General features: G+C 49.8%; 1 protein-coding gene across 2 annotated transcripts; it reads left to right on the top strand.

The window, feature by feature from the left end:
- The first annotated feature begins 681 nt into the window (after positions 1 to 681).
- Positions 682 to 26065, top strand: ATP1B2 (ATPase Na+/K+ transporting subunit beta 2). 2 transcript variants are annotated; one of them, XM_053263012.1, is made up of 7 exons: positions 682 to 1071; positions 10342 to 10470; positions 17046 to 17150; positions 19029 to 19231; positions 20011 to 20067; positions 22507 to 22605; positions 24077 to 26065. In XM_053263012.1, exons 1-7 carry the CDS (start codon positions 960 to 962, stop codon positions 24239 to 24241), a joined length of 870 nt encoding a protein of 289 aa, XP_053118987.1. In that variant the 5' UTR covers positions 682 to 959; the 3' UTR covers positions 24242 to 26065. The 2 variants fall into 2 exon arrangements, with proteins under 2 accessions (XP_053118987.1, XP_053118988.1); XM_053263013.1 differs by lacking the exon at positions 682 to 1071 and adding an exon at positions 1940 to 1958.
- Positions 26066 to 26360: the final 295 nt, after the last annotated feature.

Below are 26360 nucleotides of genomic sequence, written 5' to 3'. Positions count from 1 at the left end.
CCGCCAGAGAGGGCTCTTTCTCCTGACCTGCTGCTCTTTGATGCTTTGCCTTGGGGTCTCCTGCATGCAAAGCAGCTGCGCTTTGGGCTTTGGGCTTCCCCCGCCTAGGCAAAGAGGCGCCCACCCCAACTCCTTTCTCTCTCTCACCAGGCCACTTCTAAGGCAGGGCCTGCAACCCCAAGCAGGCAAGTACACCCTCTACTTGGTTTTGCTTCCAAACTGTCGTTTTGACTTGCTTGCAAATACAATCAATCAAGATCAAGATCCTGTTAATTCTGTGATAGCCCTATCAAAACTTACTGCGCTTATTCCCCAGCCCGGGGAAAGGCTCTCCACACACGCTCAGAGGCACTCTTCTCCTGCCTCAGGAATGAAGCACGGAAATAGGATTGACGGAAATAGTCGGGAGCCGCCCTGATCGAGGAAAGGGAGCCTCCGCCTCACCCGCTCCCCTCCCAACCCACCCCTCTCCCTTCAGCCTCCATTCAGTCAGTGCGCTGTCTCTTTAAGAGAGCCAGCCCTTTGGGAAAATCCTGAATGGGTCGAGAGGTGCGAGGGGGAGGACAGGTCAGTCAGTCTTGCTGGAGACCATATTTGCATATTAAAGAAGGGGCGGGGCCAAGTGGGGAGGAGGCGGGGCAAGGGGCGGCGGGAGAGGGATAAATAGGAGTCTCCTGGGTGCGCTGCTTTCTTTCCCTTTGCGCTAGGGCGCTGCGCTGAGCATCCTTTGCAGCCGCCGCCGCCGCCGCCGCCTCCTCGCGCTGTCCTCTCCCCAGGTAGCTGCTGCTTCATTCATTGCCGCCGCCGCCTCCTTGCTCTTCTTTTCATCCCTCGGGAGGGGCGCGGAGAGCGGGGCAGCAGCAGCAGCTTCTCCTTCTCCTTCCAGGGACCCCCCCGCCCGCAAGCCCACACTTGAAGCCTCGCCTCCCCGCCACCCCCCTCCCCCCGGCTTCCTCACCATGGCCATCGAGAAGGAGAAGAAGACCTGCGGGCAGGTCATGACGGAATGGAAGGAATTTATCTGGAACCCGAGGACGCATCAGTTTATGGGGCGCACCGGCAGCAGCTGGGGTGAGTGAGTCCCTGGAAGGGACGCGCGTCATGATCCCCCGGCCCGGGGCGGGCGGAGGCCCCGCTGCATCGCTCTGCCTCCTTGGCGGGGCTAAATGACAAGAAGGGAGTTCAAGGACTTCTCTAGCCGCGGGGGATTATTTAAAGGGGGGATTAGTGGAGGCTGGGGCGGGGGGAGCAGGGCCATGGAAGAGGGATTATTTTAGGAAAAGTCGGGGGGGGGGGCTGAGATGGCCTCTTTCCCAGTCTGAAAAACTACCGTAAGTGCAGCCTTTCCCCGGAGATTGTAGAGGGTTCTTCTAAATATGGGGGTGTCCTCTTATGGAGGGATAAGGAGGCGCTTCCCCTAGACGGTTCCTTTTTAAAAGGGGGTGTTATTATGTAAAAGGGATTTCTCGGTTGACTGATGAGATGATTTGGGGCTTTTATGTAGGGAGACTAGGAAAGATCCCTCCCATAGATATTTTGGGGAGCTTTTCTTTTTTGGGGGGGATACTGTGAGGAGGCTGAGTGGGGAGGCAGGAGGTGCTGTTCTAGGGGGCTCTCTTGGGAGCCCGCTTAGGGGGGGGGAAATCTGTGGGTCTTGGCAGTTATAGGCAGCTGGGGAGAGAAGGAAGTGATGGTTCTACCCAGATTTGACATGGGGGGGAAGGAAGCCTCAGTGGGGGTGTCCTGCAAAGCTAGGTGCCTCCTACAGCCCTGAGAGGCGAAAAACCTAATGGAAGGACAAGGGACTTTTGTTTTTATCTTGTCTCTTTTGTGGGGTCTTGGGGACTCCTGCTTGGGTTGCTGAACTGCACTTCCAGTGATTTGTGGAATGGCGGAGGGAAATGCAGAGGGTGAACATATTCTGCAGTCTTCTGGAAGGTGAATAATTAAATGAGCAGGTGGGTGTTGTCTTCTCCGAGTTCCCCTCACCTTTAAAAAAAATCTAGACTCACTGTATTAACAGAAACATCCCGAATAGGAGATGAGGGATAGGGTGAAAATTTGGGGTGCTCACCACCTCACTTGAACAGGAGGGGCTTATAACCACAAAACCTGGTCCTTATATAATTGTCTGGGGAAAGTGGGGCTGGGGAGGCAGAAATGGAGGGCTAGTTATTGGGGAATAAGTAACTCTGCTTCAAATAATGGGGGTTGGATTTGAGATGGGGCAAAGAGAAGAGGGTTTGATTGGTGGGGAAGCTGTTCTAACAGGGGTGCTTTGCAGATGAGGAAGGGGTTATATACCTTCTTGGGAGCGAGTAGCGGTGTGGAGGGGGTGATAGCAGATTGCAAGGAAGGGGGGTGTTGTCACATATTTGAAGCCCTTTGCAGATAGAGGTGGGGGGGAGATCAGAAGAAGTTGGGGGCTTTCTTATGGATCGTGTGGGGTGATGCAGGGCTTATGGCTGCCCAGTTGAACTGACCCTAGGCCTAAAATGTTGGGGAGGGGGCTTGTGATCCCCAGATGTGGGGTCCTGCATAGGGTGGTCAGAGGTAGCAACTGGGGGGCAAAAAGAGGCCTGGGGTTGCCTCTCTGATGTAGTGTTGGGGGGGGCGCTCTCCCCTTCCAGTTTTCAGCACTGATGCAGCAAAAGGTGCCGCTGTTGGAGAAGGAGGAAAAGTGGGTCATTATTTTTTCCTTCTGCTGAGTTGGCCTAGAAGCCCCCCTCCCCCACCACCCACCCAGTCTGTCAACAAGCCCCCCTCCCTGCACTGCAGGGGAGGGGGCTTTGCCCGTTGCAGCTTCTGCTGCTCCTCCTGTTCTGTCCTTTGGAAAAATAACTTCTCTCACTCTGTCAAGTGCAGAAGGAGAAAAATACAGAGTCCTGGAGTAGGCCCTGGATCAAAATTGCCACCCCCAATGTCTTGGCATTGACTTGTTCACAGACTTCCGACACCCCCCCCCAAATGTGCTTCAGATGTTCTTACACCCTTTCAAGCTTTTACACTGTGACCCCCACCCCACAAATCTCACTCTCTGGAGATAGACTTTGCATGCACATTAATATTCCCAGATCCACTGTAGTGAGTGCACCTTTGCTCCAATTAATAGACTCTCTCCAATTGTAGATCTCTTCCCCCCATCACCCCACAAGCAAGCACTGTGGGCTTCCCTGCCAAGCATTGCCCCATAGATGAGGCCTAGTCTCCCTATCGGTCCTGTTGCCAGCCTTGAGTCTTGGAGACAGTTCTCCTGTTTGCAGATTCTCTGCCTCCCAAGTTGCTGTGCCCCTTGAATACTCTCCCCCCCACCACATCGACAGTATTGCACCCCATGCTGCAGAGGAGTCGGAGCTGGATGACGGGGAAGCTGGCTGGAGAGAAAAAGAGGAGAAATCTCAATGGGATGGAACTGAGGAGGGGAAATTGAGGGCATTTGGGTGGACCTTTATTGATGAGGAGGGAAATCCAACCTTCGGATCTGTCTCTCTCCAAAACTGAAACTGTCCAGAGACTGGGATGTAATCCTTGCACGTATTTGCATGTCTGTCTCCAGATTTATCTGTGGCAAAATCCTTTTGCAAAGCTTGTAGCCTCCACATCAGACCATGCCCCCCCCCCCCAGTCTGGTCTGTTTCCCCCTCTTATGTTGCCTCACTTCTCCCGCTCTTCATCTTTGCGCACCCCTACCGTCTCCCCTTGATCTCATGCCATCTTTTTTGCCAATTTATTTCTGTGCTGGAAAAGATGCTGCATCTCCACACCAGCCACTGCCGCTTTCTTGTTTTTTTTTCCAGGGAGGGGCTGCCTTTAATTCTGAAACAGAGCTGCCTTTATGGCCTGCCCCCCTCCCCTAGAAGGAGATGTGCCTTTTCTTCCCCTTGCCTTACCACCCTCCCTTAGCATTTTATTACAATTTATGGCTCTACTTTGTGGCTTTAGACAGTGCTTGTGTGTCTGGGTGGTTTTGTGTGACTGGGGGTGGGGTGATGGGGGTGGTGAGGGAGAAGGTTGGCAAAGGATCCGCTTTTAGCCTGACTTGCCTTTCACTGCAGAAAGTGTGCTGCTGCTCCCCCACCCCCAGCCCACTGCGGTAGTTGATATTGATGGCGGCGGGGTGGGGGGAGAGAGAGGCCAAGATGGAACAGTAGTTGTAGTTTCCTACTTGGCTTTGGCTGGGCGGGGGGGGGGGGCGCTCCCTTGGCGTTGGCACTGCAGAGAGGGAAAGCGGGATGGGGGGGGAGCGCTGGCGCAGGCTTGGCCCGGTCTTATGCGGCTGGGAGAGGAGACGGCCAGCAAGGAGGAGACTTGGGCATTGGGTGCAGAAAGGGGTGCAGGGACCAGGAGGCAGGGTCTGCGTGCCGGCGGGTTTCCCCTCTCCCTTTGCATGCAAAGAGATTTTAGCGGCAGGTGGAAGGGATGTGAGTGGTGCTTGCAGAGGCGGAGCAGATCCTCTCCCTAAAGGGAAGGGGACAGAGACCACCACCCAGGACACACTGGCTGCCTAGGTTGCTTATGGGTCATTGGTGTGAGTAGGTGGAGGAAGAAGCTCCACGGGGACGGGGGGGGCGGCTGGCAGAGGGCTTTTGGTGCCGAATGGGGGGAAACTGAGGGAGCCGAGCTTCTAATGAGGGCTTTCCTGAGTTTGGGGGTGTTCCTAGCCCAAAGGAGGGGACCCTTGCTTGGATAGCAGGCAGGGATGTTCAAGCATGGACACTTTACTGACATGAAAATGAGAGTGAAGATATTAGCCCGGCGGGGGGGGGGGCACATAGCAAGGGATGATGGCTGGGTAGTCTTGATTCTGGTCCCAGAGCAGGGTTCTTGGCCCCAGGAATGAATGGCCATCAGAGGTGCCCTTTGGTCATTTTGGAGCCTGGACTGAAAGCCTTTGGAGGCCCCCTGCAAATTAAGCGTCATCATGCTCAGCCAGGTGACCACACCACCTGGGACAGACTAAAGAGGATTGGGGGGCTCCCGGGGGCTGTGGAGTCCAGGGGTAAGAGTGCCTCCGATTGCAGTGTCTTCTAAGTAAGGCTTAATTTGAGCCAAGTCTTGGCCGAGGTACCTCAGAGTATATGCAGAGTGCATTTCCTTTTCCAAGGAGGCACTGTTTCCAAATAGCTGTGAAAGAGAGAGGAAGGCTCCCCGATGGAGTGAAGGAGCAATCTAGGATGCTGGACGATTAAGAGCCATCCAAGGTCTTGAGGGAGGCAGGAGGTGTTACTGCCAAAGGAAGTGTGGTGGGGCACTTTTGCTGGGGGTTAAATCTCGTGAGCCTCCGTGTTTCTCAGAGAAGGTTCAAAGTGCAGCTCAGGGCTTGCTGTGAGGGGCTGGGACCTAGAAAAAGAGGCCCTGGCTCATCTGGGGGTCCTCGGGTGGTGCTGGGGCTCCTTGCGGAGTGAAGAGCCGCCCTGTTGGAGCCGTCTCCTTCCTGCCGCCTTCCCGAGGGCTGTCTGCCCCCTCTGCATCTCTTGCTCACAACGCACACACACAAGAGGAAGATTAACACGTTGCCTTGTGTGTCGGCTCAGCTCCTGCCTCCCAAGGCCCAGGATTTCTGGGGTTAATGTCTGATGAGCCGCAGTTCCCCAGTCTGGGCCAGAGAGCAGAGCACAGAAATGCTGCTGGAGCAGGTGGGCGTCCCAGAGCCCCCCTTCAGGCTTGGGCACAGGGCAGCTGACGGGAGCTGAGCGCTGCTCTCTCCTCTTTAAAGTTACTCAGAGCTTACTCCAGGTTTGCGCTTAGGGCCCCCCCTCCACCCCCGAGAGACACAAGCTCTTCCCGAGCACAGACTATCTGCAAGGGAGGCTGCTGAGGGGTTCAGAGTTCATGTCGGCAGCCGCCTTAAGTTTATCCTGGGATTACTCCGGCTTGCTCGCGGCCCTGTGAATTGCTTGCCGTGCAGGGGAGAAGGAGAAGAAGCAGCAGCAGCAGTGTAACTGCCGTGGATTGTTGGGCAATTCATAGGCATCACTGCGTTGCTTCTCAGCGCCAGTCCGAGGCTTGGCTTGGCTCTCCCTCCGTGTGTCCCCTCTCGGGCGCTGCCTTCCTCTCCTCCTTGTTTACTCTGGCTGTGCCTCCGTCTTCGCTGGGGGTGGTTTGCATGGAACATTGTCCCAGAGAGGACTGGATGCGCCTGGGTTCCTCTCTAAGAGATGCTTTCGCAGGTGTGCACGTGGCCTCTTGACCTGGAGTGTTGGTTGCAGCTGGAGGCCTGGCTGAAGAGCCCTTTTCAGCCGCTGATTCTCTGGCTGGGGTTTTGACACGGCACTCCCTCCTGGCCGTAGCCTCCCAATCGGCATCATGGCAATAGTGACCTACCTGAGTAACAGCAGCGTATTGGGAAAGTCTGCTGGACTTGGAGCCTCTTTGGCGCTAACCTATTATTATTGTCATTGCAAAGAGCCTGTGCGTGAGGAGAGCCTTTCTCTCCTGTGAGGCCATGTATGAAACCTCGAGTAAACCCTGCCTCATGCAAGAGAGCTGCTGTGATTCCTAGCCCAGCCACTTCTTGAGGCTCAAGGTGATCAACTCCCAGTCTGGGTATGGGCTCTGTGGAAAGTGACGGTGCAGATCTTAAAGCCGTCTCTCTACAGATGATAAAAGGACTGTGTCTTAGCACCATTTCTGTCTGCCTTCCATTTTCGAGTCTTTACAGCAAACATTTCTTGCATAGGTTACTGGAGGGGCTGTGGCCTGGGTCACCTCTGTCTCACTGGAACTCTCAGTCGTTATAGGGGTTTAATAGGGTCACAATGGGGCCGTGGAGTTTAAATAAAGTTCCACATCACAGGACCTCAACTGAATTGCCTTTTATTTCAAGGACTTCAGGGTAATGCAATTAGTTTTCTGTCCATTGCCTTTGTCGTTGGCCTACTCTTCCACTTTAGGTTGTTAGCTCTTTGGGGCTTAGGATTCTAAGCTATGGGTTCTGAACACATTCAAAAAGAAAAAGCCATTTCTCAGTTCCTTTCCCCTGAAATTTGGTGCCCGAAGAACAGAGCTGCAACTGCCACAGCTACCACACTGTCACTCACATGACAAATTGTCACTCAGAAAAAGACCACTAAAAACTTGATGTCTGTGCAGTTTTCTTTGGGAAAAGGCTGGCAGGGGTGGGCGGGGGGGGTGGCAGTGCACCACAAATTCCAAACACTGTTAACCCTTTTACCACATCTGAAAGTTTTGCAAGTGGAACATCTCTGGCCTCTCTAGAAGCAAGATTTAAGTTGGTGATTATGCACAATTTAGGTCCATGGTGCTTTACAAGTAATAAGACAGGTCTTTGTCCTGAGGGGCTTACAATCTAAAACCAAAGCCAGGGCGATGGAGGAAAGGGAAGCACAGAAGCAGGGAAAGATTGGAGGGCAGGAGAAGAATCTTAATAGGAAGGACCATGGTGGAGACCCTCCCACCCCTCTCTGTCTGCTCTTGCTATACAGCTGAGTGTTGTGGGCTTGGTTCTGGCATCTTATATCTGCCCCCACCTTCTCCTCTCACTTGCTGCCCTCTCAACGTTTAGAAGTGGAAGCCTTCTTGGAACATGGGCTATTGCCAACAGGTTGTTGTCCAGTCTCCTAGTAAACTTCTAATGGGATCGACTGGAAGTTGGCACCTTTGCTTGCCTGGATGTTTCCCCCATCAATAGTCAAAAATGCCAAGGAATGTTTACAACTGGAAGTACTAAGATGCTTGGGGGTGCTCCGGTGCTCTTGAGGTCTAGAAAACTGTGTGGTAGCTGAACTTAGGTGGAAGAGGGAAGCATGAGAATGTTCCCAATATGTATGAAGTGGAAGGAAGCCTTATGGCAGGGTTCTCAACCTTTGGTCCTCAGTTGTTGGACTACATTTCCCATCATCCCCAGGCACAGTGGCTTTCCAAGGTTGAGAACTTCTGCCTTAGTACCCCTGAGAGGGCCTAGCTAGAAGATTATGTGTGTGTTCACCTCTCAGTAGAAGAAAAGACCCATGTTCAGTTAATATCAGTATGCGTTTCATTCTGTTTCTTTCATTGCTTGGACCTTGCTTTTTGTTCAGGAAGGAAACCCAAAGCGGCAATTTCAATAATGTGTGGAATCTATTGAACTAAAAGATGGCTCCAGTTACAAATGCCAATCACATTTGTTTCAGTAGACCAGAAGTTCACAACCGGAAGCCCCCAGATGTTGAACTACAACTCCCATCATCCCCAGCCAGTGTGCTGGGGGAGATGGGAGTTATTGTTGCAGAACATCTGGCAAGCCAAGGTTAGGCCCCCTGTCGCTGAAAATAACAGCTTAAGAATTTCAGAATCAATTATACAACAATGCTATTAATATTTCAAAGGCCATAAAGGTAACAAAGTTAAAATAAACCACAAGCATTTCAAAAACAGCAGGGCAAATTATTCAAATAAGCAAAACTGAGTGAATAAATAAGAGCTGGCTGCATGTTTAGCACAAATTTCTACAGTGCTGGGGGGACTTGGGATAAAGACTTACTCCATTGTTTCGCCTAGAAGTGTGTGTTCTTAGTGGAGGTGAATACGTTAAGGGAAGATAGACTATTTGTTAGAGACTTGTACATTGTAGGAGGAAAGGGGAGCAGCAAGATGTAATCTAGTGCAGAAATGCTGCTGGTTGATGGGTGAGAGCACTGGAGAAGGCCCGGTAAGGGATACAAGTAGTGGCTCACTCAGCACTTACACCTTGGAGTCGCATGGGAGCAAGGACAGCTTTTCATTTAAGAAAGTGAAATGGGTGCTGTTGGGAAGGGTTGGCCCTTGTGGCAGGAAGCAAGGTTGAAGGAAGTGGTGGTTGGTCATGGGCTGATGGGTTTGGGCTGCTGGCCCCCAGGGGCTGGCCTCCATTCAGAAGCCAGTTCTGCTGGCCAGCACAGCTTGATATGGGGCATCGGTATCCCACCAGCAAGGGTCCTTCCTTAAACGAGAGGAGTAATTGTCTTTCCTCCTTGCTAGATTATGTAGACAAACCCTCCAGATTGAATACGTTCTTGGTAGAAAAGAGGCAAAATCTCTTGATGGTGCTAGAAGACAGTGGCAAAGCAGAAGAGAGTCCTTGGTTCTGCAGTGCTCCCGGGCTTTGCTGCGTTCTCCCACCCTCACACCTGATCTCATAAAATGAGAAAATCCAACCGCTTGGCCATCCTCCTCCTTTCCGCTCCTGCAGCCCTCTGCCAAATTCTGAAATGCGTGTGGTGGGTGGTTTTTCAGGAATGGCACTCTGCGCGTGCTGGAAGGTACCATGCCTGAGCACTGAAAATGGGCCCCCCAAATGAGCCCTGCTGCAGACAAAGCTCTGCTCCAGCTGTTAGACCCACCTTCCTCTTGCCAAGAGGCGGAGCTGAGACCCAGGTGTCTTGTTGCCCAACTGTATCTGCTTCCAGTTGTTATCAAAGGCTTCCAGATGTTGGTTGTGGTTTGCCATCTCCGCAAATCTCAATAAACTTGGTTCGCCTTCCCCCACCTTGGTTATCTGCATTCCTGACACCCCAAGTTGTCTCCAAGATGCAGACATGACCTGGGGGGGGGGGCCTGCAGTTGTGCCTAAGGGGAGTATAGATAAGGACTGCCAGGGAGGGAGAAGCTAGGAACATAGGAAGCTGCCATATACCGAGTCAGACCCTTGGTCCATCTAGCTCAGTATGGTCTTCACAGACTGGCAGCGGCTTCTCCAAGGCTGCAGGCAGGAGTCTCTCTCAGCCCTGTCTTGGAGATGCTGCCAGGGAGGGAACTTGGAACCTTCTGCAGGCAAACCTGCAGGTGCTCTTCCCAGAGCGGCCCCATCCCCTGAGGGAGATTTCTGATAGGACTCCCCTTGAAATGCACGCCAGGGCAGACCCTGCTTAGCAAAGGGGACAATTCCTGCTTGCAGCCACAAGGCCAGCTCTCCTGCCTTGAGAGTTCTGTGTGGGTCTCCCCCTCCAGCTTCCTGCCATGGATAGGGCCGCTGTCCTCTTGCTGAACCCCTTGGATACCTAGAGATGGTGTCCGTGCTCATGTCAGGGTGCTGATGGGTCTCAGGTTTCCTTTCCCTTTGCAATCACCTAATTAAACGGGCACACAGCCCTTCTTTCTAGCGAGGCTGGTGCCAAGGGGGCAAGGATGGCAGTGGGAGGGGCTGGGTTGGAAGAAAAAGCCGGGGGGGTTGGGAGGGGCGGGGGAGGCCATGTGGGTGAACAACCCAGTTTCATTTTTGGTGACGGCCGTTCATAGGCGCTCCTTTGAGGGTGCTGGAGGGGCTGTGGATCTGCTTGGGGAGGGCCCAGGGGAGAAGAGAGGGCTGTGCTTGTGGACTGGTGGCCTGACTCCTCCCCACCCCCATGCTGTCTCCTCCCATAGCTCTGATCCTACTCTTCTACTTCGTCTTCTACGGCTTCCTCACCGCCCTCTTCACACTCACAATGTGGGTATTGCTGCAGACGGTAGATCCACATATCCCCAAATATCAAGACCGCCTCGCCGTCCCAGGTAAGACCTTGTGCTGTGTCCCTCTTCTCTCTCTCTCTCACGCACCCAATGCACGTGCAGGAGACTGAACGTTTCACAATTGTTCTTTCAGGTGGCCAAGTCTTGTTCCAGCCTCTGCATTTAACTTTAGGGGCATCCAACCCAGGCAACTGCTTAGGCCAGGGTTGGGCAACCTAAGCCTCTCCAGCTGCTGCTGTTGGACTACAACTCCCATAATGGCAGCTGGGGGTGATGGGAGTTGTAGTCCAACAGCTGGAGAGCCCCAGGTTGGCTGTCAGTGGCCCCTCTAATTTTTTTCATCTCTGTGCGGATTGAGATTTGTTCGGGGCGGCAGCATCAAGGCACACCTGCCTTCAGAGCGGGGCCTTCCTGATTCAACCTGGGCAGGATCTAAAGAAACTTGTGAGCATGCGCATGTGCACATGTCTTAGAGGGAACGGTGTTGGCCACCCGCCTGGCCCTGGGCACCCATTGGGGACAGACAGGCTTATTTTTAACACTAAAAAGCTTCTATTAGGTCAGAGGAAATAACTTTGTGTTTATTTACTTCTCTATATCATGAATAAATGTGAATTTATAGGTCCATGTGCCCTCTTCTATGATGAAGATGAACTGTGCATACAAATTGTGTGTCAGATTCATGGAAGGGGCCGGATGTTCAAAACTGGCCAGAGATGATCCTTTTATCTAGGACGGGCCCTGTTTCTGTGACACCCCCTCTGGGGATGCTTTTCTGACACAGCTCCTGTTTCACTCTTGGCACAGGGGATACACGAGGCCCCACCCTCGTTAAATGAGGCTGGGGCTAGCAAGCTACCTTGGTGGAATCGGATGAGGGTTGTGTGAAAGGCCAGGCACTGATGCAGTAGTACTGGGTGTCAGTGAGGTGTAAGCCAGTGAGGAGACCGCCTGGACGTGCACGAGGCTGGCTAGGGTTGCTCAGTTGCCTGGTTACCTTCACTTTGTAGAGCTGGGGGGGTCTGGGAGGGCATATAGTCCACCCTCTTGCTCAATGCAAGAAATCCAGAGCTAGAAAAGGCCCCAGCAGGTGGCTGTCCAGGCTCTGCTTAAAGACCCTCACAGGACATTGTTCAACTCTTCTTACTGTTAAGACATTTCTCCTAATGTCCAACTGAACTCTCCCTTTTGAAGTTTGGAGAGGGCTGTCACATTCCGTCTCGGTCTCCTTTTCTCCAGGTTAAGCGTACCCAGGTCCTTCAACCTTTCCTCATAGAGCTTGCTCTCTAGATCCCTGGCCGTCTTGGGTGCCCTCCTCTGAAGCTCTACCAGTTGGTCTACATACTTTTTGAAGTGCAGCATCAGAACCAGACACAGCATGGAATAAACTGGAACTATTACCAAAGCACGAAGGTCATCCCAGCTGCCCAGCTAAAGCAAGCAGGCACCTATATTGGGCAGCAGCGATATGGGAAGGTGCTGGAGGTGGACGATCACTTCAGTGACGACAAAGGCATCATTTCATACTGCGCGGGAGAGAAACCAAGAAAACCACATGAACAGACAAAATAGAATGATTGTCGATGTAGTGCTGGATGACCATAGGCCCCTCAGGTCGGACGGTACTCAACATGCTACTGAGGAAGAGCTGAGGAATGGATCTATCAGAGTATCGATGGTGTTTATGACATGGTTAGATTAAAGCCTTTTGGACGTCTAGTGGCTGATGTTGCCATGCGGGAAAAGAAAATCTGAAGCTGCAAAGACAGAATTAGAATGGGAACGTGGAATGTAAGAAGCATGAATATGGGTAAGTTCAACTCAGTGAAAGATGAAATGAATTGACTACAGATTGACGTCTTGGGCATCAGTGAATTAAAGTGGACTGGAATGGGACACTTTCAGTCAGAAAATCATACCGTTTACTACTCAGGACACGAAAAACAAAGAAGGAATGGTGTTGCTTTCATAGTCAGGAAGGATATCGCAATGACAGTACTTGAGTACAATGTGGTCAGGGACCAACTAATATCAATTAGATTTTGTGGACAACCCTTTAACATGACAGTGTTTTAAGTCTATGCCCCAATGACTGATGCAGAAGAAGATGAGTTTTATGCTCGAGTCCAGTCTGAAATTGACAGAACATGCAAGCAAGATGTGATGCTGGTGGTTGGAGACTGGAATGCCAAAGTTGGAAAAGGTGAGGAGGAAAACACAGTCGGCCTATATGGCCTAGGAAACAGAAACGAAGCAGGAGAACGACTTATTAGTTTCTGCCAAGCCAATGATCTCTTCATTGCTAACACATTCTTCAAACAACCAAAGCAGCGCCTATACGTATGGACATCACCAGATGGAGTACACAGAAATTAAATTGATTACATTATTGGTACAAGGAGGTGGAAGAGCTCAGTTATAACAGCAAAGATGTGGCGAGAGGCAGATTGTGGATCATGAACTGCTCATGTGCAAGTTCCAAGTCAAGTTAAAGCGGAAGAACAAAGCTATCCAGCTTCCATGATATGATCTTGAGAATGTACCCACCATTTTCAAGGCAAACATCAGGAACCTTTTTGAAGTTCTGAACCACATTGCTAGGGAACCAGAGGAACTGTGGAATGAAATCAAAGAAGTTGTTAAGGACAAATGTGAAAAGAGACTGCCAAAGACCAAGAAATAGAAGAAAGCAAAATGGATGTCAGAACTAGGTGGAAATTGCTGAGGAGAGAAGCCAAAGTCAAGAAAAACACCTCAGGAAAGAACTTAATAGGGAATTTCAGAAAGCTGTAAGAAGAGACAAGGAGCAGTACTACAACGACATATGTAAAGACCTTGAGGATGGAAATAGACACAGGAAAAAAAGGAAAGTTTTCCAAAAGATATCTGAACTCAGAGGGAGGTTCCAACATCGAACTGGTATGTTAAGGGATGCCAAAGGACAGATAGTAACAGAGAAGAACAAACAGAGATGGAAGAGTATACTGAAAATCTGTACAGCAAGGACATCAACATCAAAGATACTCTAGAAGATATTCCTTACTTGCAAGAACCTCTAGTACAGGAAGATTAAGTTAGATCAGCACTCCGGTCATTACCAAGTTGGAAGGCTACAGGAATGGATGGAATAGCTACAGAAATATGGCAGGCAACAGAAGAATCAGTCAAGGCTATAACCAAACTATGCCAGCAAATTTGGAGAATGACACAGTGGCCAACAGATTGGAAGAGGTCAGTCTACATACCCATACCAAAGAAAAGAGACTTAACAGATTGCTCAAACCATCCCACAATATCCTTAATTTACATGCTAGCAAAATAATACTCAGGATCATCCAACACAGATTAGTGCCCTATGTGGAAAGGGAAATGCTGATGTTCAAGTTGGTTTGAGAAAAGGCCGAGGAACAAGAGACATCATTGCTGATGCATGCTGGATAATTGAGAAAGCTAAAGAATACCAAAGAGGTCAATATGTGCTTTATTGACTACAGAAAAGCCTTTGATTGTGTCAACCATGTCAAGCTGTGGAATATCCTTAGGAAAATGGGCACCCCAGAAATTCTCTTTGTTCTCATGAGAAACCTACACACAGGACAGGAAGCCACAGTCCAGACGGGACATGGTGAGACAGACTGGTTCCAGATCGGCAAAGGAGTAAGACAAGGCTGTCTACTTTCTCCTTTTTATTCAACTGATATGCTGAACATACACTAAGAGAAGCTGGATGGGAAGAAGATGAGTGTGGTTTTAAAGTTGGAGGAAGAAACATCAATAACCTGCGCTATGCTGATGACACCACTCTGATAGCTGAGAATGCTGATGATCTGCAAGCTCTAGTAATGAAAGTTAAGCAGCACAGTGAAAAAACGGGACTACAACTAAATTTCAAGAAGACTAAACTAATAACAGGTACAGCAACCAGCCTCAGCATTTAAATGAAGAGATTAAAGTGGTGGATAGCTTCTGTCTTTTAGGATTGACCATCAACAGTAAAGGATCCAGCAGTCAAGAAATACACCACAGACTAGCACTTGGTAGGGTTGCAATGAAGGCCTTGGAAAGGATATTTGGATGCCTTGACGTATCTATACTTTCAAAGATTAGAATCGTTCGAACAATGGTTTTTCCAGTGACACTCTATGGATGCAAAAGCTGGACTTTGAAGAAGCAAGATAGAAAATGTATTGACCCTTTTTAAACTTTGGTGCTGGAGAAGACTTTTGAGGATACCACGGACAGCCAGGAAAACAAACCAATGGATCCTAGAACAAATCAGTCCAGAATTTTCACTCAAGGCACAAATGACCACCAGGCTCAAACTATCATACTTTGGACACATTATACGAAGACCCAGCTACCTTGAGAAGTCCATAATGCTGGGGAATGTGGAAGGCAAGAGAAGAAGAGGACGACCAGCAGCAAGGTGGATGGACTCGATGACGACAGCCATGAATGCACCACGGAGAGACCTTCAAGGCCAAGTGGAAGACAGATCAGCCTGGAGAGAATCTATCCATGTGGTTGCTAATTGTTGACAACGACTTGACGGCACTTAATCAATCAATCAATCAATCAATCACTCTTCACAGGCTATTGGAAGAAGAGAGAACTATTATTTGATAGAACTAATGCTGCTTCTGAGTGCTGAAAACTCCCACTTAGATCAGGAAAGGGGAGAGTGTCTGGCATTAGCAGAGGTGCAGAAAGAGTGAGGACTGGTTGCTTACAGGAGAGACCACAAAGCAGAGCACAGTCATAGGAACATAGGAAGCTGTCTTGTTTCGAGTCAGACCCTTCGTCCATCTAACTCAGTATTATCTACACTGACTGGCAGCAGCTCTCCAAAGCTTCAGGCAGGGATCTCTCCCAACCCTACCTGGAGATGCTGCCAGGGATTTAACCTGGGACATTCTGCATGCTTAGCAGATGCTCTACCACCAATCTAGGGGCCCCACCCTCTTAAGGCAGGCTTTCTCAAACTTGGGTCCCCAGCTGTTGGACTACAACCAGTGTTCCCTCGAACAGGGCTTCCCAGATGTTGACTACAACTCCCAGAATCCCCAGCTGCAATGGCTTTTGCTTGGGAGTTATGGGAGTTGTAGTCATCAGTGATGGGAGTTGTAGACCAACAGTGTCTTAGGACCCAAGTTTCAGGACCCCTGCCCTAAGGAGAATATACAGCACTTGTGTGTAGTCACCCATCCAAATGCCAGCCAGGTCAGACTCTGCCTAGCAAAGGGGATAGGTAATGCTCACTCCACAAACCAGTGGAGAGGAGAGCTGGTCTTGTGGTAGCAAGCATGACTTGTCCCCATAGCTAAGCAGGGTCTACCCTGGTTGCATATGAATGGGAGACTAGAAGTGTGAGCAGCACTGCAAGATATTCCCCTCAGGGGATGAAGCCGCTCTGGGAAGAGCAGAAGGTTTCAAGTTCCCTCCCTGGCAGCATCTCCAAGATAGGGCTGAGAGAGACTCCTGCCTGCAACCCTGGAGAAGCCGCTGTCAGTCTGTGAAGACAATACTGAGCTAGATAGACCAATGGTCTGACTCAGTATATGGCTGCTTCCTATGTTCCAGCTCTCTTCCCCATTGTGTTTTTTTGCCCTCAAGAACTCAGGGCAGCATTCTGTTGTCTTAAATGCTGTGAGGCAGATCAGGGGTGTGAGAGAGACGTCTATAAAAAGCTACTGAAGGCCAGTGTGGTAGCCACGGCACCCTCTTGGGTTGCCAGAGAGGGGAGGCTGTTCTTAAATCTGTAGACAGAACTACAGTTCCCAGAATTCTTTGTGGGCAGCTGAGACACTTAGTGGCATGGCCCCAGTTGAAGTCTGTAAGGTTGAAATACTCCTGTCTCATGTGTCTTAAAAACTAAATGGGGTTTTAAGTGGTTTAGTTTCTTAGGGCTTCCCTTAAGCAACTCATGGCAGATTCTTCGCTTGTGGTCAGGGGCTCTGCAATGATCTAGTCCAATCTTGCAATATGAAGCTCTTTACCTGTTGCTAATTCTGCAGCTGCACTCGGTGGCTTGTACTGGAGAGTTAGGACAGAGTCTGCCACAGCTTGATTGGCTGTTGCTTGCCCCTTCTTTAAATTCAGGATCTGATCTGTGGCTAGGAGAATATTCTCATTCCCCGGAAGGCAAGGGACTGGTTTTAAGGGCCACCCTTAATCCCCCACCTCTGTGAGGCGCCCCTGGATCTTTCCCTGCCTTTCTCCCCTCTCCTGCTCAAATTCCCAAAGGGTGTGTTCACACATGCATTTCCATCAGCTCCCTGACCATCCCGACATCCAGTGGGCCATGGGCACGTGTGAGAACAGCCGCTGTGAGTCAAGCACCGCAGATGTTTCTCTCGTCATTTCCGCCCCAGATGCTGGGCTGTTCGCTGGGCTGCCCACACTTTGATAAGAAGTCCCCGAGTGACTCAGCGGTTCAGTGCTGTAGATGCACCTCTGAACTGGGCATCCTGCGGGATCAGTCACAGCCCTTTTTGGCTTAAAATGGGTTTGCAGAGGGATGCCTGGGAGAGAAGGCAAGGATGGCCGTGAATAGATGTGGCTCTCCCCAAATGGTAATCGCTTCATTTTCAGTCTGTTCTTCTTGGACCTTCTCCCAGGCATGATGATCCGCCCCAAGACCGAGGCTTTGGATATCACCTACAATGTGAACCGCACTGAATCTTGGGAGAACTATGTGACCATGTTAAATGCATTTTTGGAGGGTAAGTGATGGGTGGGGGCCACCTCCCCTAATGCTCCCTGCCAGTTGAAATGAATTAGCAGCTTATGGCTGAAACGGTCAGGGAGGGAGAACTAAGGAAGTGTTCTCCCTCCAGCAGCGGGAGTGCCTGCCACTTACTACCACTGCCTTCCATGGCAAACAAGTTTCCAGAGTGCTGGTCCCCTTTGCTGGATCCTCTTGAGGCCCTCTAGTAGTGGCAAGTCTAAAAACAAGCTTGGTGTGTTAACCTGAGGAACTCCTTCCTGTGTGTAACATAAGATGCCTTTTCAAACTGCTGTGTAGACTTTGGCCCCCCACCCTCGGTTTTTTGCCAAGGGATTTCCCATCCCTTCATAAAACCCTGTGTTCCCAAACAAACAATGCTGTGATTAACTGGAGGTCTGGTATAAGGGATTGCTGGTGTGGCACAGGGGCTAAGAGATGAGCTCTGAGTTGGAAATTCCTGGTCGGAATCTCCCCTCTGCTATGAGTTCCCCAGGTTGGCTGTCAGCAAACCACAATCTCTCAGCCCAACATCTGCATTGTGGGGACCATGTTGACTTGCCTTACTGCAGGGGTGCTCAACTTTGGCCCTCCTGCAGATGTTGGCCTACAACTCCCATAGTCCCTTGCTATGGGCCACTGTGGCTGGGGATTATGGGAGTTGTAGTCCAAATACAGCTGGGGGGCCTAAGTTGAGCAGGCCTGCCTTACATCAATTGGGTATCATGTTTTCAACTCGGGGTCCCCAGATAGTGTGGAACTACAACTCCCATTATCCCTAGCCATGGTGGCCAAAGATTGGGGGTGATGGGAGTTGTAGTCCAACATCATCTTAGGACCCAAGGCCAAGAACACCTGCCTTACAACATTGTGATACGAGAGAACTCGGAGAGAAGATAGCAGTGTTCACCTGTGTAGCAGAAACCACCACCACAGAGAGGCTACAATAAACCTTATTTTTCATGTTATACCTTGAAGTATCACTACTGTGTACAGTGCTTTGCACAGTGTAGCCTCTTGATCTTCCATCAATATGCATCTGGACTATGTCAAGTGATAACTTCCCATGGACAGAAAAAGGCGTTCAAAAACAGCTGCAGCTTCAAAGAAGGGATTCTGAATAAAACAAAACAAAAACACAAAAGATCCCCCTCACAGGAAGATGAATTAACCTGTTTGATCTCCACCCGGAAGGGCTCTTCATCTGGCAAAGGGTTCTGCAAACTGGCAGAGCCGCAATCCTTTTAAAATATTTACAGCCTGCTGCCTTCAGTGCTTCACGCCACACACACACGGGGCCCACAAGATGGCCGCTGACCTAGCCTTTAAAATGGGATTGCACATATTCAGAGGGCTGCTCAGAGGTGGCACAACATCAGGCATTTCCATGCCTTGGTGGAGAACTTCCTAGAAGCATCTGGCTGGCCGCAGGTGGGTCACTGCTCTAATCCTCTGGCCACTGTGGCTGGGGAGGATGTGAGTTCAGTCCGACATCACCTGGGGACCCCTCTTATCCCTAAACAGGGCTGCTCTTGCATGTTCTGGTTCACACCTGCTGAACGGTAACGTTTTCTGCCTGGAGAAACAGGGGTCATGTTTCCTTGTACCAGAGAATCAGAATGTTCTGTCCAGTTTGGCGAATAGGCTGTTGGCAGGTACTCTTTCCACCCTGTTTGTTATCCACCACTGACTTGCTTTTTAAAAAGGACATTTCCCAAGGGTTTCTGAGGTTTTAAAAATACACTGAGACTCCAAGTGACTGCCACTGCAGTCCGTTGTCGATCAGTGGCCAAGAAGGGCTGGAGTCCAGGCTCTCCACCGGACCCACAGTTCTTCTTGGGAGCCCCCTCATCCCCTCTTTCCTCTCCTAATGCAGCTTACAACAATTCCCGGCAAGTGGCCACCAATGAGCAATGTCCTCCGGGGAAATACCACGAGCAGATGGACAACGGGGTGAAGAACTACCCCAAGACGGCGTGCCAGTTCAACCGCACCATGCTGGGGAACTGCTCCGGCATCAACGACATCAGCTACGGCTACCGGGAGGGGCGCCCCTGCATCCTTGTCAAAATGAACCGGGTAGGTTGCCTTGGGCATCGGAGGGCAGCCCAGAGAGGAGCCAGGAATGGTGGGCCCTGGCCCCAGTGGGATGAATCTCACTCGCTGGGGTGCTTAGTGCTTCTAGCCCTGGTCAGCACCTGGTTTTTGCAGAATGGGCGGGTGAGAGGCCAGCACCTCAGCCCCCACCTCTCAAGTGGGGTGCCAGGTTGCTTTTCTCAGAGACGGCCACCAGGTGAAGTTAGCACCTGGAGGGGTCAAGCAGCACTCCCTGGAGGGCCAGGCCTGGCAGAGAGGGGTGGGGCCATAGCTTAGTGGCCGAGCATCTAATTTGCATGGCTTCTCCAAGATCGGGCTGAGAGAGACTCCTGCCTGCAACCTTGGAGAAGCTGCTGCCAGTCTCTGAAGGCAATACTGAGCTACATAGACCAGTGGTCTGACTCAGTATATGGCAGTTTCCTCTGTTCCTAAGGTCTCAGGTTCATTCCCCAGCAGCCTCTCCAGCTGGGGTGAAAAGATCCCTGTCTGCAGACCCCAGAGAGTTGCTGCCAGTTGGGAGTGGTCAGTACTAAGCTAAATGGACTGAGAGACGGCAGCTTAGTATGTTTGAATGGCCCCAGCTTTGTGTGTGTCCAGGACAGAAGTGTCAGTCCTGAAAGTGAGATACTGTCGCTGCCTCTTCCTGCAAATGCCGTGTCTCTCCCAGCCCTATACTCAGACCGTTTTTAGACAAGCTAAGACGTGTGGGGAGGCTGCTTCAAGGTCCCAACCCCTTTTCTTCCTCCATACTGTCTTTCCAGGTCATCAACTTCTATGCAGGAGCCAACCAGACCATGAACATCACTTGCACGGCGAAGGTAAGTCTCCAAACTTCTGCTGCATGCATTCTTTCTCCCCTCCGTCTTGCCTCGATTTCTTTTGCCATTTATTCACTCATTCCATTCCACTAACACTCCTCTTTTTACCTTTTTTAAAAAAAAAATTTAATTCTGTGCATTCAGAAACCCAGGCCTAAGCATGAGGTAAGGGCTTATCTCTCCAAAATACTGAAGGATACATCTAGCATTTAGTGCAGAGAGTGGGCCAACCTGGGACTCACCAGCTTTTGTTGGGACTACAATTCCCATCGTGCTGGAGTGCCTCAGGCTGGCTACCTCTGACTTAGTGGATGGTAGAATCCAAGGGGGATCACTCCTGCTTTGCTGCCCTAGATGTTATGTTGCTCCCGGAGATCGCGATAGAACCTTGCTTCCCCACCCACACCCCTCCCCAAAAAACTTACAAATATTAGAGAAAACTGTTGCTTTAGTTCCTTGGATCCTGTTGGGGAGCACCCACCTAGTAAATGTTTAGCTGGGTAAATTTTGTCCAGGATGGCATTTTAAAAAACATTTCCCCAGAACTGAAACTTCATGCCCCCCTGTAGAAACAGTCCCACTCCCAATACATTTCGTGGGTCAGGAAACCTCTCTGATTATTTAGCCTCTAGATCAGGGTGGGGATCAGTGTCCCCTCGAACAGGGATTTCCAGCTGTTGTTGACTACAACTCCCAGAATCCGCAGCAGCAATGGCTTTTGCTTGGGGATTATGGGAGTTGTAGTCCACAACATCTGGGAATCCCTGTTAGAGGGAACACTAGTAGTGATGAGTATTGGCACAACATTCGCCTTCCTGCAGATACTGGGATTAGAACTCCCATCATACCTGACCATTGGCCAGTGTGGCTAGGGATGATGGGAGCTGTAGTCCCAAAACAGCTGGAGGGCTGAAACTGCTCAGCCTTGCTCAGTTCAGTATGTCATTCATTCAGTATGTCTTAAAGGGGCCTTAAAGTCAATGAAAGTCTTCCTAACGAATGGTGTGTCATTTCCATTCTTTGGAATCTAAAGCCTTCTGGATAAGCTAACCTCTTGGGAGTGACCTGTGAAGAACGACCTCTGGCTTGATTTAAACTCCTGCTCTTGGAACTCCAGCGTTAGCAGCTTCAGTAGATGCCCAATAGATTTAAATGCTGTTTGCTGATAACATACTTAATGTTGGTTCCCACAGTTTCCTCCCTTCGTTGGTAATCAAGGTTGTGTATACTCTGTGCTTAGAAGCAATTAATTGAAACTTACTGCACCAACGAATGCTAATTTTTTTAACATAAATTATGTAAATAGAGCAAACAGCGAGCAAATGGCATGTTTTTGCACAATTCTGCCAATCCAGAAGCCGGGCCAGAGAGCAATGAGCTGTTCTTCCTGCTGCCCCGACACTTCAGATGACTGGAAATCCTGCTCTGCTCCCTGCCCACATCTGAACTTTTTTCCAGGCCGTGTATCCAGCCCCTATCTTCACAGCTTGCAAAACCAGAAAGACCGCTCCACACTTATGGAGAGGAGAGCTGGTCTGGTGGTCGCAAGCATGATTTGTCCCCATAGCTAAGCAGGGTCTGCCCTGGTTGCATATGAATGGGGGACTAGAAGTGTGAGCAGCACTGTCAGATCTTCCCCTTAGGGGATAATGGGGCTGCTCTGGGAAGAGCAGAAGGTTCCCAGTTCCCTCCCGGGCAGCATCTCCAAGATTCCTGCCTGCAGCCTTGGAAAAACTGCTGCCAGTCTGTGTAGACAGTACTGAGCTAGATAGACCCATGGTCTGGCTCAGTATATGGCAGCTTCCTATGCGAGTCTGGGTTTTCCAGGGACTGCTGCTTGTGCAGAGCAGAACCTGCTGGTTTTTAGATGGTGCGATGGCAGAGTAACAGACGGCCCTGTTAGACGTTGGTCCTGCTCGTTCCTCTTCCTTTGCCGTTTTGGTTTCTTCTTTCCCATCTATTCATTCATGCCTTCTCTCTGTCTGTCTTCCACATTCCCATCATCAGCAGAAAAAAAAACCTCAGGATGATACAGTAAGGACAAGGTTGGGTGGGGCTTGGGAAGGGCCTCGGGAGGTTGGGTGGGACTGTCGGGCGCTGGGGCATCGTGGCGGGGCGGCCCTTCCTCGGACAGAAGATTACTGGGTTGCCAGGGTGGCAGCAAGATTCCCTCCTGCCCCTCGATTTTAAAAAAAAAAAGGGAAAGAAGGGCAGGATATGGTGCCATACGGGCACAGAGTTCTTGAGCCCCCCCTGCTTCTTGGTGCCCTGACAGAGTTTGGGGTGGGGCTGAGTAGTGGAATAACCAGTTGATGGGCTCGTGGGGGGGGTGATGTGGGGGGGATTCACTGCAAGGGGACAAGGAGGTAGCAATGGAGTGGGGAGGGATGGAGTGGGGAGGAGTTAAAGTTGTAACGCGCATCTTCTTCATTCCCACAGAAAGAGGAAGATGCCCTGAAGCTGGGGGACTTGGCAATGTACCCAGCCAATGGGAACATTGACTTGATGTACTTCCCTTACTATGGCAAAAAGGTCCATGTAAGTATTGGTGCATGCTGGGAGATGCCAGGTTTCTTTCCCCTCCATTCCACCGTTCTTGCCTCTTTCTGGTCTCCAGGGTGCTGGGATGTCTTGCAAATGTTTGGAAGAGAAGAGCCCTGTTGAATTAACCCATTCCCCCCCCTCCACCCTTTCAGTACAATTGTAGAGATGTCTTCTGTTAAAGCCAGTGGGTGGGGGCGAATGAGTGGCAAGATCCGTGGTTGCTTAGGCTAAAAGTGTCATCTTAAGTGTCAGAGGAGAGGACAGATGGCTCCCACTTCTGGTGCTCCGTAGAAACCCTGCCATCACAATAGCCTTTGACCATTGAGGCTGGGGATTATGGGAGTTGTAATCCAACAGCATCTCATACTCAAGTTGTGAAAACCCCTGACATACATACATACACAAAATTTCTGCTCAAATAATTAGGGGCACTTTTAGTTGATTAAAATAACTTTAATGCATTAACCTGATTAAATGTTGCAGTCCTAAAAAAGTGTGGATGTTTTTGAAATAAGCTTGTGGTTTAGTGACCTCAATATCTGTACTAAGATTTTTGTTAGATTCGGAGTCTAAGGAGTTACTGTGATTTTATTTTATTTTTAAGGGCAAGGGGAGAAGTACCTGGGGGGAGGTGTTGGGGGGGGGGGAAAGGACATTCATGGATGATTTACTGTGACTTTTGGCTGGTCCTTCCTCTGTTGGCTGGCGCTCTTTAGACCAGTGGTAGAGCCAAGGAAGTGGGGGCTTGGGTTCTCTGTGACCCCCAGTGGCCCTGCTGGGGGTATGCTGTGCGCACGTACCAGTCACACGCAAGGGGCGCACGGCCCAAGCTCCAGAGGGCCCATGCAAGACCGCCGGAGTTCATTTCCAGCTGGCATTTGCTGACTAGGTGGACGTTTTGTTTGTTCTCTCCCTCATGGAGAGAATGAACAAAATGTGCACCCAGCCAGTACATGCCAATGGGGAATGAGCTCTGGAGGGTTCACGCGGCCCTTCTGGGGCTCTAGCCACAGGGCAGGGGGCACCGATTAGGAACTCCCACAAGCTGGGCAGCTGGGTGGTTTGAACTTGCTTGCTCAATTAGAACTCGGCCCCTGCTTTAGACATCATACTTCAGATGACATGATGTATGTGTGACCAGGTATCTGTACATTTTTGTGCAGATAGGGTTGTACTTTTTTTGTCTTCACTGTTCTAATTTATGTAAACTGCCTCGAGTCTAAGGAAGTCAGGCGGTCAATAAATTTGCTAAATAAATAATCCCCCCCCCTGTGTGAATAACTGCTTTTCACTCTTTACAAAAGTCAACCTTAATACAGGCTCCCTCAAATGCAAGGTATAGACAGGAAGCCTACTGCTGCACCTATGTGCTGCATAATGTGTGAATGACTCTATGTGCACAGATCGTATGTGTGTTGAACATAACGTGTGAATGGGGCTTTGCCCCAATTGCCATCTCTCTCAGGTAAACTACACACAGCCTGTCGTGGCAGTCAAGTTCCTCAACCCTCAGCCCAACTTTGACCACAACGTGGAGTGCAAGATCAATGCTGTCAACATTAACACAAACGACGAACGGGACAAGTTTGCAGGGCGCGTGGCTTTCAAGATCCGGATCGACACCGACTGAATCTTTCTCTCGGTCCCTCCTCCATCCCCTCGCACCCCAAACCCTCAAAGTGAATATTTCCTGAGAGGCTCTGTTTGCTGCCTGGACAGAGTCTGGAATGATTGGTGCATAATATTGAAGTGGGGTGGGGGGGTTGATGGTGGGGGGGGGGGGCTCTCTTGACTGCTGCTCACCCTAGGGTCACTAACCATTGCTGTTAGACAATCCCAGCTCCCTCTTCCCTATAACTGAAGGCTTTGCTTCCACCCATCCCTTCATCTTCCCTGCCTTCTCTTTACCGCTCCCAAGATCTGGAATGCAACTTGGGCTCACTCTAACCACATGACTTGCTTTCTCCCTTCCTGCCCCACATATGGTTTGTGGGGCGCTCAAAAGGCTGTAACCCCTCCCTTGAAAACCCCCTCCCCTGGAGATTTCCTAATATAATAATAAATGTATATATAGATATTTTTATATATATATTAAAAATTAAGGTACTGCTGAATCTTCTGTATTTTCCTGCTCTCTCTACCAACCTTCCCAGGACTGTTCTGCCACCTCCTCTCCCTCTTACCTTTCCTACCATTTTAGCTCCTGCTTCGAAACCTGTGGAATAGCTTCTGTTACGGAGATGTGGCTCCCTTGACACACTGGGTGGTCGGCCACCTTGTTTTCCTGGTGCCCGCAGGAAGCGGCAGACGTGCTTGGCTTAAAGAGTGTCGTGGTTAGCCGCACTGACGGTCAGAAGCCATTTTGTCGTTGTCACCCAAAAAACTTGTGGTTGCCATAATGTGCAGAAGACTCCGTGAACAGGGGAATAAAAGTGACTTGGTTTAGGTAGCAAGCAGCTACAAGGTTGACTGGAATGCTGGCTAAGCAGCAAAATGGTTGCCATCGTTCGGCTAGAGAGTCAACAAAGCAAAATGGCCACCATTACTGGTCTTGATTTGTTTACTGTGGAGTGTCAGATACCTTGTTGCTTGGCCAGTCATGTCCATAACTGCTACAGAATTCTGGCCTTTCATGGTGGACAAACAGGCTTGGCCATACTGGCTGTACAATAAGGCCTGAAATCACAAAATGGCGCCATTGGCCCTGAGGGCCCAAAATGGCTGCCATAGTTGAAGTCTTTTTAAAATTCCTCATCTGTGTGGCAATAGGTTTGTCATATATTTCTTGACTGTAGGCTGCATTTTCAAATGGGCAAAAGGTTTCTCTGTGAATGGTGGCCATTTTGATTTCCTAGCAAAACATACTGTCATGGCAGCTGTGAATGCAGTTTGTCAGTCTTAATTGTCTTACCCCCTCCATCCTTCTTTTCTAAATAGGATCTACTCTGACCTTGTTTGCTCTTTAGTGTACAGTTATTTTAATCTGTTATAATAATAGTGGCACATTGCACTAAGGTAAATATATATAAAGAAATAAAACCACTGGTCCTGCCATAGTTGAAGGGGGTGGGGAATCTTGACTGAACCCAGTAATGCCTCATTAGCCACCTTAATTAACTGGAAGATTTTTGCTTCTCTCTACCCTCACCTGCCTGATCTCCCCTTCCCATTAATATATGTTGAAGAAAGTGTGTTTTTAAAGAGAGCAAACTTAATTTGGCATTGGAGGTTTTTAATTTTCCTTGCTTTTTTATTTTTTAATAATTAAACTTCACCCCTTTACCTCTTATGGCTGCATCTTTGAGAGGTCACACACGTATGGATGGGAGACATAACTTAAATCCTTGGCTTTTTAACTTTTTTGGAATTTTTTTCTTTGTTTTTATTTGCAGAATTATTTAATTGCCTGTATCAGATTTACTGTAAAAGATGAGAAATAAAACTTAAAAACCTGTTTGTTTGAATTTTTATAAACATGTGTGTAAATCTACACATGCACACTTCTGTGAGTGTGTGTGTGTAAATAATGTGTGTGATTGCACCATGTGGAACTGGCCTGTTTTTGAAGCAATGCAGAATTAAACACCGAAAGCCAGGTTTATGGGGATGGAGACACTCTGGTTGTACGGAGCTGGCGGTATTATCATTATCATTATCATCATTGTATATCCCGCTCTTCCTCCAAGGAGCCGAGAGTGGTATACTACATAGGTTTCTCCTCACAACAACCCTGTGAAATAGATAAGGCT

The sequence above is a fragment of the Hemicordylus capensis genome, chromosome 6, assembly GCF_027244095.1.
Source record: "Hemicordylus capensis ecotype Gifberg chromosome 6, rHemCap1.1.pri, whole genome shotgun sequence".
NCBI lineage: Eukaryota > Metazoa > Chordata > Lepidosauria > Squamata > Cordylidae > Hemicordylus > Hemicordylus capensis.
The sequence above is the reverse complement of the archived record's forward strand: the minus strand, read 5'-3'. Positions and strand labels throughout refer to the sequence as shown.